Source organism: Pleurodeles waltl, chromosome 1_2, assembly GCF_031143425.1.
Source record: "Pleurodeles waltl isolate 20211129_DDA chromosome 1_2, aPleWal1.hap1.20221129, whole genome shotgun sequence".
In the NCBI taxonomy this organism is placed as follows: domain Eukaryota; kingdom Metazoa; phylum Chordata; class Amphibia; order Caudata; family Salamandridae; genus Pleurodeles; species Pleurodeles waltl.
Genome location: NC_090437.1, coordinates 1,298,379,194 through 1,298,398,048, shown reverse-complemented (window position 1 = coordinate 1,298,398,048; position 18,855 = coordinate 1,298,379,194). Strand labels below are relative to the sequence as shown.

At 51.4% G+C, this 18,855-nt stretch overlaps 1 protein-coding gene across 4 annotated transcripts in view; it reads right to left on the bottom strand.

The window, feature by feature from the left end:
* LOC138250501 (uncharacterized) overlaps positions 1–18,855 on the bottom strand; it is a 328,067-nt gene that overhangs the window by 44,329 nt on the left and 264,883 nt on the right. For all 4 annotated transcript variants that reach the window (XM_069205460.1, XM_069205468.1, XM_069205442.1 and 1 more), the window contains one exon: positions 355–1,163. In XM_069205460.1, coding sequence (XP_069061561.1) covers positions 355–1,163 — 809 coding nt within the window. The remainder of the gene's footprint in view (positions 1–354; positions 1,164–18,855) is intronic.

Here is an 18,855-nt window from a genome sequence, read left to right as displayed (position 1 = left end):
AGACCGGGTTAATTGATGCACTCAACTTTAATAGTATGAGGGAATTGGTAGGTTAGACTCTTGCGGGAACCCGAAGTACAGGAACATTCAAAGCAGACAGTTGCTCAATGTGCATACTAAAACTAGCACCACCATGCAAATCAACTTATTCACCAATGGGCAAGATACTATAACTATATTCAGAGGGCTGCATAAAAAACTGATTTTCTTCTCTACCTGTATGTCTTCATGTTGTATAAGAATGGGAGAACAGACATTTTCTTTTACCACTTAATATGTAGTTACAGTATGTGGAAAGAAATCTATTACTGGCACATTTTAACAGACACTGGTACAGAAAATAAAATTACTTACACCTTTGGTGCTTTGCTTCTTTTCCGAGCCCAGGTTCGCAGGGGACGATTTGGACAAAGGCATGCAAACAAGGTCATCTTCATCAGAGGAAACATAAATGATGTCAGGATCTTCTTGCATCTTTTTCGAGGTTAGGCTGCACAGCAGTTTTGAGGACGGACCACTGCCATGTTTTTCATAGGGCCGTTTCCTAACATTGCATGCTTTTGGAGAAGGGGGTGCTTCACAAGCACAGTCCGAGTCATCATCTGATTCATCACCAATGTCAGGTTGTTTCGAAAGTGTGTTCCCTGGCTCAAGATTCTTAAACAGCACACTATTAGTGCCATTATTTTTTAACCTGTTGTCAATGCCTGTGACTAAAGACTTGGCTGTGCCAGCGTCAGACTTCATTGATGTATTCCCAGTGCCAGTCTTTGTTGATGCTTTACCTGCATCAGGCTTTGAGGACTCTTTCCTAGCACCAGGCTTTGATGCAGTATGTGCAGCAGCCTTTAGCGATGTTTTGCCCATGCTAGGCTCTGACAACTCTTTCCCAACATCTGGCAGTGACCGGGTATCAGCCACAGGCTTTGATGTTGCTTTGTGAGTGTCTAGCTTTGTCAAATTTTTGCCACTCTGGTTTTCAGCACTCTTTGATGTGCTGCCAGAACCAGAACTTTTTGATAAACTGCTGCTAGTCGTAGGCTTCTTTGATGAACTACTGGAATATTTTTTTCGTGAGTACATAGTGCTGCTTTCTTTCCTTTTTGATGAGCTGCCAGAGTCACGCGCACGAGCATGGCCACTCGACTCTGAAGGTTTATTTCCTGAAAAGAAAAGAAACAAAACGTGAAGATATTGAAATGCTGACTGAAGTTCAAGATCACATGCTCTCTCCGGATTTCAGTGTGCATAGAAAACTAAGATAAGGTTACTTGCTCAATGCCATAATTTTTCTAACTAAAATGTTTACTTACTATAAAATGACTCATGTTTTTAACCTACATTGGACTACTTTTAGAAGTATTAATGTCAGCTGCCCTTACCCAATGGGAACCATTTTCCCATCAAGCCTACTTTGCGTCCAGCTCAATCTGATAAACAGGAATTACAAATAATTTACATAACTTTGTAGATACTCTAAAGCAGGAGGCACAGAGGCAACTGCATAAAATCATCAATGGAGGAAAGATTGTTTATGCAAAAAAAAAAAAAAAATCATTTCTGTGGAAAACAACATTGTCCCCACAGCTGCTGTAGTCCTAGAGGACACACACAACTACATATGAAACAGAACCCTTAAACAACAATACCATGCAGAGTTTCATGGTCTTAATATCTCTCAGGGTGTCAGCAAGAGGGAAACAAAGTACATTTTCCATAAGCAAGATGATTGCAAACACTTACGTTTAATACTCAACAATCATAGGCACAGATGTTATGGTGCCCTATTAAGGCACACATATGTACGTTTATAATCTTAATCTCAGCTCAAACATTTACATTATTATTCCACTCAAAAGTATAGCTCACCGGGGCATGGCCAAGATGGAGGCCGCATAGGAGCGATTTCTTGGAGTTCCACCATCAGCATCTGTCTGGGACCAGAAAGAGCCCCTATAGCGGCTGCCCAGAGCGGTGTTCACACTTCTGTGGAATCCTGGAGCTAGCTTGCTCAGCTGCAACAGACAGGGGCGTCTGAAGACTAAGGGGTAACGACCGGGGTTGGCAAGACAGTTCACTAGACTTCATCCTATTAAAAAAACAAGCGAAGCCTGCTGCAGTGCTCGCCGTGCTCTGGGCGCCTCACTCGGCAGCTGCGTGCTAGAAATCGGAAGTTCCAATACAGCCATTTCCTTTTCAATAAGGATTTCAGTGGTGTGGTGCTGAAAGAGCACTGGGATCAGATGGTGTGGAACAGTGCAGGACCTTCTGATGACCGCATCAGTGACCACAGTGTGGCCTAGACAGCACACAAGCACCTTTCTGGGATGCGGGAACAGCTTCCTAAGTAGGGGCAGAAGCAGGTCCCATTGTGTCTGCAATTAGTGGCAGCCTCTATTCTCAGGTTCTGCTGAGTGCCACCAATGTTGCTTCCTATACGAAAGAGTAGATGTGATCTTGGCCTGCCCCTTTGTCTTGCTGCGGACAGCGAGGGCTGACCCCTACTAGTGGACCGGTGCTAAGATCCAGTTGCGCGGCGGTCGGGCTGGCAGGGTCTGGGGAGTCCACTGACTGCCTACCTGTCCCTCAACAACCTAAGATACCCGGTTTGCTGGAATCTGGTCACATTGCTGTCTTCTCTCTTCTTTCCAACTGCAATGGCCTCACAGAGACGTGCCAAGAAGAATGGCCCTCTTAAGGATCTTTTCACAAAAACTTCTGCTAAAAAGACAGATCCTCCTAAAGACTCGGTGGTGGAAGGGGGTGCAGCTGCAGGGGGAGAGGGGGTGCAGAGGGTGGTGATGCTCCAATAACAAAGGTGTTTCTTGAGCAACTCTTAGGTGTTGTTACAGAAGACTATCACATTAAAGCAGGAAATAGTGACAGAAGAAAGGGATCTTAGGAGAGAGGTAGTAGACCTGGGACAACGCGTGGACTCACTGGGGTACACACACGCTGCTCATTTAGAAGAACTGGATAGCCGCAGGAGAGAACTCCTCGGCCTGCAAGACAGAAAACTAGAACTACAGTACCAACTGGAAGACTTAGAGTATAGGTTGTGGCGATCTAATATCCGCATTAAAGGAGTGCCTACGGAGGCAGTCTCCACGAGCCTCGAGGACTTTGTGACACCTTTTCTGTCAAGTGGCCCCAGCTTTGAAAGATCAGGACATTATACTTGACCAAACCCATACAGGTGGCCTACCTGCCCGCTCCCTGGGACAGGCTCAGGACATACTCACCTGTTTATACCACTATAGGCAGAGGGAGACTATTGTGAGCAGTTCCAGACTAAACCACAATAGATTTTGAAGGCAAAAAGCTGGGCCTCTTACAGGAACTCTCATCGACTATGTCGCAACACCGTAGGACCCTTCGGCCCGTGAACGATATTCTCCTGGAAAAAGGAATTCGTTACAAATGGGGCCACCCCTTCTGTCTACAATTTTTCCGGCATCATGAAACGCAAAGCATCTGCACACTGAAAAACACCCAGATGATGCCAGAGACGCCGCTACGGGTGGGAGATCCTGCATCTCGGAGGTCCACACAGGATTAACAGCCACATGTCGAAGGAGGTAGTCGCGAAGCCCAGTTGCCAGATATAAATCGAACAAGCCCACAAACCTTGAGAGCTAAAAAGAGAGAACTGCACCACGTAGAAGCCAGCGGAACCTAAACAGCGCATCAGAAGCTGATTCAGAGCATTAGCGTTACCACTCCCAGCCTCTAAGGATTGCTGGTTGCCTTTGTGAGCGGCGTTGATGGTAGCAGCATGTCTTGTTTTTTGATGGTCGTGGATGGACGACAAGCTGTGGTTAATGGCGCTGCTCAAACCCCCTGAAGACAGTGGATTATGGACAGACCGATGTGCCGGATTGTACCCCTCAGAACACTTTGTTTTTGTTAATTGTCTGTTACATGTTTGTAAGGAAATGCTTCCTTGGCATGGTTACCCCCTGACTTTTTACCTTTGCTGATGCCAAGTTATGATTTGAAAGTGTGCTGAGGCCTGGTAACCAGGCCCCAGCACCAGTGTTCTTTCCCTAACCTGTACCTTTGTTTCCACAATTGGGACACCCTGGCATCCAGGTAAGTCCCTTGTAACTGGTACCCGTGGTACCAAGGGCCCTGATGCCAGGGAAGGTCTCTAAGGGCTGCAGCATGTCTTATGCCACCCTGGAGACCCCTCGCTTAGCACAGACACACTGCTTGTCAGCTTGTGTGTGCTGGTGGGGAGAAAATGACTAAGTCGACATGGCACTCCCCTCAGGGTGCCATGCCAACCTCACACTGCCTATGGCATAGTTAAGTCACCCCTCTAGCAGGCCTTAGAGCCCTAAGGCAGGGTGCACTATACCATAGGTGAGGGTACCAGTGCATGAGCATGGTACCCCTACAGTGTCTAAACAAAACCTTAGACATTGTAAGTGCAGGGTAGCCATAACAGTATATGGTCTGGGAGTCTGTCATGCACGAATTCCACAGCACCATAATGGCTACACTGAAAACTGGGAAGTTTGGTATCCAACTTCTCAGCACAATAAATGCACACTGATGCCAGTGTACATTTTATTGTAAAATACACCCCAGAGGGCATCTTAGAGATGCCCCCTGAAACCATACCGGACTACCAGTGTGGGCTGACTAGTTTTAGCAGCCTGCCACACACGAGACATGTTGCTGGCCACATGGGGAGAGTGCCTTTGTCACTCTGTGGCTAGTAACAAAGCCTGTACTGGGTGGAGGTGCTTCTCACCTCCCCCTACAGGAACTGTAACATCTGGCGGTGAGCCTCAAAGGCTCACCCCCTTTGTTACAGCACCCCAGGGCACTCCAGCTAGTGGAGTTGCCCGCCCCCTCCGGCCACGGCCCCACTTTTGGCGGCAAGGCCGGAGGAGATAATGAGAAAAACAAGGAGGAGTCACTGGCCAGTCAGGACAGCCCCTAAGGGTGTCCTGAGCAGAGGTGACTGACTTTTAGAAATCCTCCATCTTGCAGATGGAGGATTCCCCCCCAATAGGATTAGGGATGTGCCCCCCTCCCCTCAGGGAGGAGGCACAAAGAGGGTGTAGCCCCCCTCAGGGCTAGTAGCCATTGGCTACTAACCCCCCAGACCTAAACACACCCCTAAATCGAGTATTTAGGGGCTCCCAGAACCTGAGTAACTAGATTCCTGCAACCTAAGACTAAGAAGGACTGCTGACCTGAAAGCCCTGCAGAGAAGACGGAGACACCAACTGCTTTGGCCCCAGCCCTACCGGCCTGTCTCCCCACTTCAAGAAAAACTGCAACAACGACGTGTTCCACAGGGTCCAGCGACCTCTGAAGCCTCACATGACTACCCTGCATCTAAAAGGACCAAGAATTCCAGAGGACAGCAACTTTTAAAGAACACCCGTTTCCCGCCTGTAAAGAAATGGCTCCCTGTTGCAGTTACCCCCCACTTTTTGCCTGATACTGATGCTGACTTGACTGAGAAGTGTGCTGGGACCCTGCTAACCAGGCCCCAGCACCAGTGTTCTTTCACCTAAAATGTACCATTGTCTCCACAATTGGCACACCCCTGGCATCCAGGTAAGTCCCTTGTAACTGGTACCCCGGGTACCAAGGGCCCGGATGCCAGGGAAGGTCTCTAAGGGCTGCAGCATGTCTTATGCCACCCTAGGGACCCCTCACTCAGCACAGACACACTGCTTGCCAGCTTGTGTGTGCTGGTGGGGAGAAAATGACTAAGTCGACATGGCACTCCCCTCAGGGTGCCATGCCAACCTCACACTGCCTATGCAGTATAGATAAGTCACCCCTCTAGTAGGCCTTACAGCCCTAAGGCAGGGTGCACTATACCATAGGTGAGGGCACCAGTGCATGAGCACTATGCCCCTACAGTGTCTAAGCCAAACCTTAGACATTGTAAGTGCAGGGTAGCCATAAGAGTATATGGTCTGGGAGTCTGTCAAAAACGAACTCCACAGCTCCATAATGGCTACACTGAATACTGGGAAGTTTGGTATCAAACTTCTCAGAATAATAAACCCACACTGATGCCAGTGTTGGATTTATTAAAAAATGCACACAGAGGGCATCTTAGAGATACCCCCTGTATTTTACCCAATTGTTCAGTGCAGGACTGACTGGTCTGTGCCAGCCTGCTGCTGAGAGACGAGTGTCTGACCTCATGCGGTGAGAGCCTTTGTGCTCTCGGAGGACAGAAACAAAGCCTGCTCTGGGTGGAGGTGCTTCACACCTCCCCCCTGCAGGAACTGTAACACCTAGTGTAGGAAGTTGGCTCTGTATGTGCTATTTCAAAGTAAGGAATAGCATGCACAGAGTCCAAGGGTTCCCCTTAGAGGTAAGATAGTGGCAAAAAGAGATAATACTAATGCTCTATTTTGTGGTAGTGTGGTCGAGCAGTAGGCTTATCCAAGGAGTAGTGTTAAGCATTTGTTGTACATACACATAGACAATAAATGAGGTACACACACTCAGAGACAAATCCAGCCAATAGGTTTTTGTATAGAAAAATATCTTTTCTTAGTTTATTTTACGAACCACAGGTTCAAATTCTACATGTAATATCTCATTCGAAAGGTATTGCAGGTAAGTACTTTAGGAACTTCAAATCATCAAAATTGCATGTATACTTTTCAAGTTATTGACAAATAGCTGTTTTAAAAGTGGACACTTAGTGCAATTTTCACAGTTCCTAGGGGAGGTAAGTATTTGTTAGGTTAACCAGGTAAGTAAGACACTTACAGGGCTTAGTTCTTGGTCCAAGGTAGCCCACCGTTGGGGGTTCAGAGCAACCCCAAAGTCACCACACCAGCAGCTCAGGGCCGGTCAGGTGCAGAGTTCAAAGTGGTGCCCAAAACACATAGGCTAGAATGGAGAGAAGGGGGTGCCCCGGTTCCGGTCTGCTTGCAGGTAAGTACCCGCGTCTTCGGAGGGCAGACCAGGGGGGTTTTGTAGGGCACCGGGGGGGACACAGGTCCACACAGAAATTTCACCCTCAGCGGCGCGGGGGCGGCCGGGTGCAGTGTAGAAACAAGCGTCGGGTTCGCAATGTTAGTCTGAGAGATCTCGGGATCTCTTCAGCGCTGCAGGCAGGCAAGGGGGGGATTCCTCGGGGAAACCTCCACTTGGGCAAGGGAGAGGGACTCCTGGGGGTCACTTCTCCAGTGAAAGTCCGGTCCTTCAGGTCCTGGGGGCTGCGGGTGCAGGGTCTCTCCCAGGCGTCGGGACTTTGGATTCAAAGAGTCGCGGTCAGGGGAAGCCTCGGGATTCCCTCTGCAGGCGGCGCTGTGGGGGCTCAGGGGGGACAGGTTTTGGTACTCACAGTAGCAGAGTAGTCCTGGGGTCCCTCCTGAGGTGTCGGATCTCCACCAGCCGAGTCGGGGTCGCCGGGTGCAGTGTTGCAAGTCTCACGCTTCTTGCGGGGAGCTTGCAGGGTTCTTTAAAGCTGCTGGAAACAAAGTTGCAGCTTTTCTTGGAGCAGGTCCGCTGTCCTCGGGAGTTTCTTGTCTTTTCGAAGCAGGGGCAGTCCTCAGAGGATGTCGAGGTCGCTGGTCCCTTTGGAAGGCGTCGCTGGAGCAGGATCTTTGGAAGGCAGGAGACAGGCCGGTGAGTTTCTGGAGCCAAGGCAGTTGTCGTCTTCTGGTCTTCCGCTGCAGGGGTTTTCAGCTGGGCAGTCCTTCTTCTTGTAGTTGCAGGAATCTGATTTTCTAGGGTTCAGGGTAGCCCTTAAATCCTAAATTTAAGGGCGTGTTTAGGTCTGGGGGGTTAGTAGCCAATGGCTACTAGCCCTGAGGGTGGGTACACCCTCTTTGTGCCTCCTCCCAAGGGGAGGGGGGTCACAATCCTAACCCTATTGGGGGAATCCTCCATCTGCAAGATGGAGGATTTCTAAAAGTTAGAGTCACTTCAGCTCAGGACACCTTAGGGGCTGTCCTGACTGGCCAGTGACTCCTCCTTGTTTTTCACATTATTTTCTCCGGCCTTGCCGCCAAAAGTGGGGCCTGGCCGGAGGGGGCGGGCAACTCCACTAGCTGGAGTGTCCTGCTGGGTTGGCACAAAGGAGGTGAGCCTTTGAGGCTCACCGCCAGGTGTGACAATTCCTGCCTGGGGGAGGTGTTAGCATCTCCACCCAGTGCAGGCTTTGTTACTGGCCTCAGAGTGACAAAGGCACTCTCCCCATGGGGCCAGCAACATGTCTCGGTTTGTGGCAGGCTGCTAAAACTAGTCAGCCTACACAGATAGTCGGTTAAGTTTCAGGGGGCACCTCTAAGGTGCCCTCTGGGGTGTATTTTACAATAAAATGTACACTGGCATCAGTGTGCATTTATTGTGCTGAGAAGTTTGATACCAAACTTCCCAGTTTTCAGTGTAGCCATTATGGTGCTGTGGAGTTCGTGTTTGACAGACTCCCAGACCATATACTCTTATGGCTACCCTGCACTTACAATGTCTAAGGTTTTGTTTAGACACTGTAGGGGTACCATGCTCATGCACTGGTACCCTCACCTATGGTATAGTGCACCCTGCCTTAGGGCTGTAAGGCCTGCTAGAGGGGTGTCTTACCTATACTGCATAGGCAGTGAGAGGCTGGCATGGCACCCTGAGGGGAGTGCCATGTCGACTTACTCGTTTTGTCCTCACTAGCACACACAAGCTGGCAAGCAGTGTGTCTGTGCTGAGTGAGAGGTCTCCAGGGTGGCATAAGACATGCTGCAGCCCATAGAGACCTTCCTTGGCATCAGGGCCCTTGGTACTAGAAGTACCAGTTACAAGGGACTTATCTGGATGCCAGGGTCTGCCAATTGTGGATACAAAAGTACAGGTTAGGGAAAGAACACTGGTGCTGGGGCCTGGTTAGCAGGCCTCAGCACACTTTCAATTGTAAACATAGCATCAGCAAAGGCAAAAAGTCAGGGGGCAACCATGCCAAGGAGGCATTTCCTTACACCTAGCAGTGAGCTTCAAAGGCTCAAGCTTCGTGTTACAATGCCCCAAGGGCACTCCAGCTAGTGGAGATGCCCGCCCCCTGGACACAGCCCCCACTTTTGGCGGCAAGTCCAGGAGAAATAATGAGAATAACAAGGAGGAGTCACTGGCCAGTCAGGACAGCCCCTAAGGTGTCCTGAGCTGAGGTGACTGACTTCTAGAAATCCTCCATCTTGTAGAAGGAGGATTCCCCCAATAGGGATAGGAATGTGACCCCCTCCCCTTGGGAGGAGGCACAAAGAGGGTGTACCCACCCTCAGGGCTAGTAGCCATTGGCTACTAACCCCCCAGACCTAAACACGCCCTTAAATTTAGTATTTAAGGGCTTCCCTGAACCTAAGAATTGAGATTCCTGAAACTACAAGAAGAAGACTGCTGAGCTGAAAAACCCCTGCAGAGGAAGAACAGAAGACACCAACTGCTTTGGCCCCAGTCCTACCGGCCTGTCTCCTGCCTTCCAAAGAACCCTGCTCCAGCGACGCTTTCCAAGGGACCAGCGACCTCTGAATCCTCTGAGGACTGCCCGACTTCAAGAAAGACAAGGAAACTCCCGAGGACAGCGGCACTGCTCCAAAAGAACTGCAACTTTGTTTCAAGGAGCAGACTTAAAGACCCCTGCAACTCCCCGCAAGAAGCGCGAGACTTGCAACACTGCACCCGGCGACCCAGACTCGACTGGTGGAGAACCAACACCTCAGGGAGGACCATCCGGCGACTCCGAGACCGTGAGTAACCAAAGTTGTCCCCCCTGAGCCCCCACAGCGACGCCTGCAGAGGGAATCCCGAGGCTCCCCCTGACCGCGACTGCCTGAACTCCATTTCCCGACGGCCGGAAAAGACTCTGCACCCGAAGCCCCCAGCACCGAAAAGAACGGAACTCCTGTGCAGGAGTGACCCCCAGGAGGCCCTCTCCCTTGCCCAGGTGGTGGCTACCCCGAGGAGCCCCCCCCCTTGCCTGCCTGCGACGCTGAAGAGATCCCTTGGTCTCTCATTGAAAACCCTTGAAAACCCGACGCGTGTTTGCACACTGCACCCGGCCGCCCCCGCGCTGCTGAGGGTGTACTTTTTGTGCTGACGTGTCCCCACCGGTGCCCTACAAAACCCCCCTGGTCTGCCCTCCGAAGACGCGGGTACTTACCTGCTGGCAGACCGGAACCGGGGCACCCCCTTCTCTCCATTGCAGCCTATGCGTTTTGGGCACCTCTTTGACCTCTGCACCTGACCGGCCCTGAGCTGCTGGTGTGGTAACTTTGGGGTTGCTCTGAACCCCCAACATTGGGCTACCTTGGACCCAAACCGGAGACTTGTAAGTGATTTACTTACCTGACAAAACTAACAAAAACTTACCTCCCCCAGGAACTGTGAAAATTGCACTGTGTCCACTTGTAAAACAGCTTATTGTGTTTTATGTAAAAAGTATACATGCTAATGTAATGATTCAAAGTTCCTAAAGTACTTACCTGCAATACCTTTCAAATGAGATATTACATGTAGAATTTGAACCTGTGGTTCTTAAAATAAACTAAGAAAATATATTTTTCTATAACAAAACCTATTGGCTGGATTGGTCTCTGAGTGTGTGTTCCTCATTTATTGCCTGTGTGTATGTACAACAAATGCTTAACACTACTCCTTTGATAAGCCTACTGCTCGACCACACTACCACAAAATAGAGCATTAGTATTATCTCTTTTTGCCACTATCTTACCTCTAAGGGGAACCCTTGGACTCTGTGCATGCCATTCCTTACTTTGAAATAGCACATACAGAGCCAACTTCCTACACCGCCGGAAGCGTGAGACTTTGCACTCTGCACCCGACGCCACCGGCTCGACTTGTGGAGAACCAACACTACAGGGAGGACTCCCCGGCTACTGCGACCCTGAGAGTAGCCAGAGTTGACCCCCCGATCCCCCCCCAGCGATGCCTGCAGAGGGAATCCAGAGGCTCCCCCTGACTGCGACTGCCTGCTTAAAAAAACCCAACACCTGGTAAAGACAATGCACCCGCAGCCCCCAGGACCTGAAGGATCCGACCTCCAGTGCAGAAGCGACCCCCAGGCGGCCCTCTCCCTTGCCCAGGTGGTGGCTTCCCCGAGGAGCCTCCCCTTGCCTGCCTGCTTCGCTGAAGAGACCCCGGTGTCTCCCATTGAACTACATTGCAAACCCGACACCTGTTTGCACACTGCACCCAGCCGCCCCCGTGCCGCTGAGGGTGTACTTTATGCTGACTTGTGTCCCCCCTCGGTGCCCTACAAAACCCCCCTGGTCTGCCCTCCGAAGACGCGTGTACTTACCTGCTGGCAGACTGGAACCGGGGCACCCCCTTCTCCATTGAAGCCTATGCGTTTTGGGCACCACTTTGACCTCTGCACCTGACCAATTTTCACAGTTCCTAGGGGAGGTAAGTTATTGTTAGTTCTTGCAGGTAAGTAAACCACCTACGGGGTTCAAATTGGGGTCCGAGGTAGCCCACCGTTGGGGGTTCAGAGCAACCCCAAAGTTACCACACCAGCAGCTCAGGGCCGGTCAGGTGCAGAGTTCAAAGTGGTGCCCAAAACACACAGGCTTCAATGGAGAAGGGGGTGCCCCGGTTCCAGTCTGCCAGCAGGTAAGTACCCGCGCCTTCGGAGGGCAGACCAGGGGGGTTTTGTAGGGCAATTGGGGGGGGGGACACAAGTCAGCACAAAAAGTACACCCTCCGCAGCACGGGGGCGGCCGGGTGCAGTGTGCAAACACACGTCGGTTTCCAATAGGTTTCAATGAGAGACCAAGGGGTCTCTTCAGCGATGCAGGCAGGCAAGAGGGGGGGGGGCTCCTCGGGGTAGCCACCACCTTGGCAAGGGAGAGGGCCTCCTGGGGGTCACTCCTGCACTGGAGTTCCGAGCCTTCAGGTCCTGTGGGCTGCGGGTGCAGAGTCTTTTCCAGGCGTCGGGACCTGGGAGTCAGGCAGTCGCGGTCAGGGGGAGCCTCGGGATTCCCTCTGCAGGCGTCGCTGTGGGGGCTCAGGGGGGGCAACTCTGGCTACTCACGGTCTCGTAGTCGCCGGGGAGTCCTCCCTGTAGTGTTTGTTTTCCACAAGTCGAGCCGGGGGCAGCGGGTGCAGAGGTGCAAGTCTCACGCTTCTGGCAGGAAATGCAGTTGTCTTTAAGTTGCTTCTTTGGAAACAAAGTTGCAGTCTTGGGTGAACAGGGCCGCTGTTCTCGGGAGTTTCTTGGTCCTTTTAGAGCAGGGCAGTCCTCTGAGGATTCAGAGGTCGCTGGTCCTGGGGAAAGCGTTGCTGGAGCAGTTTTCTTCCGAAGGGGGGTGTAAGGAAATGCCTCCTTGGCATGGTTACCCCCTGACTTTTTGCCTTTGCTGATGCTATGTTTTGAATTGAAAGTGTGCTGAGGCCTGCTGTAGGAAGTTGGCTCTGTATGTGCTATTTCAAAGTAAGGAATAGCATGCACAGAGTCCAAGGGTTCCCCTTAGAGGTAAAATAGTGGTAAAAAGAGATAATACTAATGCTCTATTTTGTGGTAGTGTGGTCGAGCAGTAGGCTTATCCAAGAAGTAGTGTTAAGCATTTGTTGTACATACACATAGACAATAAATGAGGTACACACACTCAGAGACAAATCCAGCCAATAGGTTTTGTTATAGAAAAATATATTTTCTTAGTTTATTTTAAGAACCACAGGTTCAAATTTAACATGTAATATCTTGTTTGAAAGGTATTGCAGGTAAGTACATTAGGAACTTTGAATCATTTCAATTGCATGTATACTTTTCAAGTTATTCACAAATAGCTATTTTAAAAGTGGACACTTAGTGCAATTTTCACAGTTCCTGGGGGAGGTAAGTTTTTGTTAGTTTTACCAGGTAAGTAATACACTTACAGGGTTCAGTTCTTCGTCCAAGGTAGCCCACCGTTGGGGGTTCAGAGCAACCCCAAAGTCACCACACCAGCAGCTCAGGGCCGGTCAGGTGCAGAGTTCAAAGTGGTGCCCAAAACGCATAGGCTAGAATGGAGAGAAGGGGGGTGCCCCGGTTCCGGTCTGCTTGCAGGTAAGTACCCGCGTCTTCGGAGGGCAGACCAGGGGGGTTTTGTAGGGCACCGGGGGGGGGACACAAGCCCACACAGAAATTTCACCCTCAGCGGCGCGGGGGGCGGCCGGGTGCAGTGTTAGAACAAGCGTCGGGTTCGCAATGTAAGTCAATGAGAGATCAAGGGATCTCTTCAGCGCTGCAGGCAGGCAAGGGGGGGCTTCCTCGGGGAAACCTCCACTTGGGCAAGGGAGAGGGACTCCTGGGGGTCACTTCTGCAGTGAAAGTCCGGTCCTTCAGGTCCTGGGGGCTGCGGGTGCAGGGTCTTTTCCAGGCGTCGGGACTTAGGTTTCAGAGAGTCGCGGTCAGGGGAAGCCTCGGGATTCCCTCTGCAGGCGGCGCTGTGGGGGCTCAGGGGGGACAGGTTTTGGTACTCACAGTCGTAGAGTAGTCCGGGGGTCCTCCCTGAGGTGTTGGTTCTCCACCAGCCGAGTCGGGGTCGCCGGGTGCAGTGTTGCAAGTCTCACGCTTCTTGCGGGGAGTTGCAGGGTTCTTTAAAGCTGCTTCTTGAAACAAAGTTGCAGTCTTTTTGGAGCAGGTCCGCTGTCCTCGGGAGTTTCTTGTCGTCGTCGAAGCAGGGCAGTCCTCAGAGGATTCAGAGGTCGCTGGTCCCTTTGGAAGGCGTCGCTGGAGCAGAGTTCTTTGGAAGGCAGGAGACAGGCCGGTGAGTTTCTGGAGCCAAGGCAGTTGTTGTCTTCTGGTCTTCCTCTGCAGGGGTTTTTCAGCTAGGCAGTCCTTGTTGTTGCAGGAATCTAGTTTCTAGGTTCAGGGAGAGCCCTTAAATACTGAATTTAAGGGCGTGTTTAGGTCTGGGGGGTTAGTAGCCAATGGCTACTAGCCCTGAGGGTGAGTACACCCTCTTTGTGCCTCCTCCCAAGGGGAGGGGGTCACATCCCTAATCCTATTGGGGGAATCCTCCATCTGCAAGATGGAGGATTTCTAAAAGTTAGAGTCACTTCAGCTCAGGACACCTTAGGGGCTGTCCTGACTGGTCAGTGACTCCTCCTTGTTGTTTTCTTTGTTTCCTCCAGCCTTGCCGCCAAAAGTGGGGGCCGTGGCCGGAGGGGGCGGGCAACTCCACTAAGCTGGAGTGCCCTGCTGTGCTGTGACAAAGGGGTGAGCCTTTGAGGCTCACCGCCAGGTGTTACAGCTCCTGCCTGGGGGAGGTGTTAGCATCTCCACCCAGTGCAGGCTTTGTTACTGGCCTCAGAGTGACAAAGGCACTCTCCCCATGGGGCCAGCAACATGTCTTGGTTGTGGCAGGCTGCTGGAACCAGTCAGCCTACACTGAACAATTGGGTAAAATACAGGGGGCATCTCTAAGATGCTCTCTGTGTGCATTTTTTAATAAATCCAACACTGGCATCAGTGTGGGTTTATTATTCTGAGAAGTTTGATACTAAACTTCCCAGTATTCAGTGTAGCCATTATGGAGCTGTGGAGTTCGTTTTTGACAGACTCCCAGCCCATATACTCTTATGGCTACCCTGCACTTACAATGTCTAAGGTTTTGCTTAGACACTGTAGGGGCATAGTGCTCATGCACATATGCCCTCACCTGTGGTATAGTGCACCCTGCCTTAGGGCTGTAAGGCCTACTAGAGGGGTGACTTACCTATGCCACAGACAGTGGGAGGTTGGCATGGCACCCTGAGGGGAGTGCCATGTCGACTTAGTCATTTTCTCCCCATCAGCACACCCAAGCTGGCAAGCAGTGTGTCTGTGCTGAGTGAGGGGTCCCTAGGGTGGCATAAGACATGCTGCAGCCCTTAGAGACCTTCCCTGGCATCAGGGCCCTTGGTACCAGGGGTACCAGTTACAAGGGACTTACCTAGGTGCCAGGGTTGTGCCAATTGTGGAAACAATGGTACATTTTAGGTGAAAGAACACTGGTGCTGGGGCCTGGTTAGCAGGGTCCCAGCACACTTCTCAGTCAAGTCAGCATCAGTATCAGGCAAAAAGTGGGGGGTAACTGCAACAGGGAGCCATTTCTTTACACCTGCTAACCAGGCCCCAGCACCAGTGTTCTTTCCCTAACCTGTACTTTTGATTCCACAATTGGCACACCCTGGCATCCAGGTAAATCCCTTGTAACTGGTACCCCTGGTACCAAGGGCCCTGATGCCAGGGAAGGTCTCTAAGGGCTGCAGCATATCTTATGCCACCCTGGGGACCCCTCACTCAGCACAGACACACTGCTTACCAGCTTGTGTGTGCTGGTGAGAACAAAACGAGTAAGTCGACATGGCACTCCCCTCAGGGTGCCATGCCAACCTCACACTGCCTATGCAGTATAGATAAGTCACCCCTCTAGCAGGCCTTACAGCCCTAAGGCAGGGTGCACTATACCATAGGTGAGGGCACCAGTACCTGAGTACTGTGCCCCTACAGTGTCTAAGCCAAACCTTAGACATTGTAAGTGCAGGGTAGCCATAAGAATATGTGGTCCGGGAGTCTGTCAAACACGGACTCCACAGCACCATAATGGCTACACTGAAAACTGGGAAGTTTGGTATCAAACTTCTCAGCACAATAAATGCACACTGATGCCAGTGTACATTTTATTGTGAAATACACCCCAGAGGGCACCTTAGAGGTGTCCCTGAAACCTTAACCGACTATCTGTGTAGGCTGACTAGTTCCAGCAGCCTGCCACAACCGAGACATGTTGCTGGCCCCATGGGGAGAGTGCCTTTGTCACTCTGAGGCCAGTAACAAAGCCTGCACTGGGTGGAGATGCTAACACCTCCCCCAGGCAGGAGCTGTCACACCTGGCGGTGAGCCTCAAAGGCTCACCCCTTTGTGCCAGCACCGCGGGACACTCCAGCTAGTGGAGTTGCCCGCCCCCTCCGGCCACGGCCCCCACTTTTGGCGGCAAGGCCGGATAAAATATTGAGAATAACAAGGAGGAGTCACTGGCCAGTCAGGACAGCCCCTAAGGTGTCCTGAGCTGAAGTGACTAACTTTTAGAAATCCTCCATCTTGCAGATGGAGGATTCCCCAATAGGATTAGGGATGTGACCCCCTCCCCTTGGGAGGAGGCACAAAGAGGGTGTACCCACCCTCAGGGCTAGTAGCCATTGGCTACTAACCCCCCAGACCTAAACACGCCCTTAAATTTAGTATTTAAGGGCTCCCCTGAACCTAAGAATTTAGATTCCTGAAACTACAAGAAGAAGAAGACTGCCGAGCTGAAAAACCCCTGCAGAGGAAGAACAGAAGACAGCCCCAGTCCTACTGGCCTGTCTCCTGCCTTCCAAAGAAACCTGCTCCAGCGACGCTTTCCAAAGGACCAGCGACCTCTGAATCCTCTGAGGACTGCCCTGCTTCAAGAAAGACAAAGTCCCGAGGACAGCGGCACTGCTCCAAAAGAACTGCAACTTTGTTTCAAGGAGCAGATTTAAAGACCCCTGCAACTCCCCGCAAGAAGCGTGAGACTTGCAACACTGCACCCGGCGACCCCGACTCGACTGGTGGAGAACCAACACCTCAGGGAGGACCCTCCGGCGACTCCGAGACGGAGTATCCCAAGTTGTCCCCCCTGAGCCCCCACAGCGACGCCTGCAGAGGGAATCCCGAGGCTCCCCCTGACCGCGACTGCCTGAACTCCATTTCCCGACGGCTGGAAACGACCCTGCACCCGCAGCCCCCAGCACCTAAAGGAACGGAACTTCAGTGCAGGAGTGACCCCCAGGAGGCCCTCTCCCTTGCCCAGGTGGTGGCTAACCCGAGTAGCCCCCCCCTTGCCTGCCTGCACCGCTGAAGAGATCCCTTGATCTCTCATTGAAATCTACAGAGAACCCGACGCTTGTTTGCACACACTGCACCCGGCCGCCCCCGCGCTGCTGAGGGTGTACTTTCTGTGTGGACTTGTGTCCCCCCCGGTGCCCTACAAAACCCCCCTGGTCTGCCCTCCGAAGACGCGGGTACTTACCTGCTGGCAGACCGGAACCGGGGCACCCCCTTCTCTCCATTGAAGCCTATGCGTTTTTGGGCACCTCTTTGACCTCTGCACCTGACTGGCCCGGAGCTGCTGGTGTGGTAACTCTGGGGTTGCTCTGAACCCCCAACGGTGGGCTACCTTAGACCCAAACCTGAGACTTGTAAGTGATTTACTTACCTGACAAAACTAACAAAACTTACCTCCCCCAGGAACTGTGAAAATTGCACTAAGTGTCCCCTTTTAAAACAGCTTATTGTGTTTTATGTGAAAAGTATACATGCTAATGAAATGATTCAAAGTTCCTAAAGTACTTACCTGCAATACCTTTCAAATGAGATATTACATGTAAAATTTGAACCTGTGGTTCTTAAAATAAACTAAGAAAATATATTTTTCTATAACAAAACCTATTGGCTGGATTTGTCCCTGAGTGTGTGTTCCTCATTTATTGCCTGTGTGTATGTACAACAAATGCTTAACACTACTCCTTGGATAAGCCTACTGCTCGACCACACTACCACAAAATAGAGCATTAGTATTATCTCATTTTGCCACTATCTTACCTCTAAGGGGAACCCTTGGACTCTGTGCATACTATTTGTAAGGAAATGCCTCCTTGGCATGGTTGCCCCCTGACTTTTTGCCTTTGCTGATGCTATGTTTACAATTGAAAGTGTGCTGAGGCCTGCTAACCAGGCCCCAGCACCAGTGTTCTTTCCCTAACCTGTACTTTTGTATCCACAATTGGCAGACCCTGGCATCCAGATAAGTCCCTTGTAACTGGTACTTCTAGTACCAAGGGCCCTGATGCCAAGGAAGGTCTCTAAGGGACGCAGCATGTCTTATGCCACCCTGGAGACCTCTCACTCAGCACAGACACACTGCTTGCCAGCTTGTGTGTGCTAGTGAGGACAAAACGAGTAAGTCGACATGGCACTCCCCTCAGGGTGCCATGCCAGCCTCTCACTGCCTATGCAGTATAGGTAAGACACCCCTCTAGCAGGCCTTACAGCCCTAAGGCAGGGTGCACTATACCATAGGTGAGGGTACCAGTGCATGAGCATGGTACCCCTACAGTGTCTAAACAAAACCTTAGACATTGTAAGTGCAGGGTAGCCATAAGAGTATATGGTCTGGGAGTCTGTCAAACACGAACTCCACAGCACCATAATGGCTACACTGAAAACTGGGAAGTTTGGTATCAAACTTCTCAGCACAATAAATGCACACTGATGCCAGTGTACATTTTATTGTAAAATACACCACAGAGGGCACCTTAGAGGTGCCCCCTGAAACTTAACCGACTGTCTGTGTAGGCTGACTAGTTCCAGCAGCCTGCCACACCAGAGACATGTTGCTGGCCCCATGGGGAGAGTGCCTTTGTCACTCTGAGGCCAGTAACAAAGCCTGCACTGGGTGGAGATGCTAACACCTCCCCCAGGCAGGAGCTGTGACACCTGGCGGTGAGCCTCAAAGGCTCACCCCTTTGTCACAGCCCAGCAGGGCACTCCAGCTTAGTGGAGTTGCCCGCCCCCTCCGGCCACGGCCCCCACTTTTGGCGGCAAGGCTGGAGGGAACAAAGAAAGCAACAAGGAGGAGTCACTGGCCAGTCAGGACAGCCCCTAAGGTGTCCTGAGCTGAGGTGACTCTGACTTTTAGAAATCCTCCATCTTGCAGATGGAGGATTCCCCCAATAGGGTTAGGATTGTGACCCCCTCCCCTTGGGAGGAGGCACAAAGAGGGTGTACCCACCCTCAGGGCTAGTAGCCATTGGCTACTAACCCCCCAGACCTAAACACGCCCTTAAATTTAGTATTTAAGGGCTACC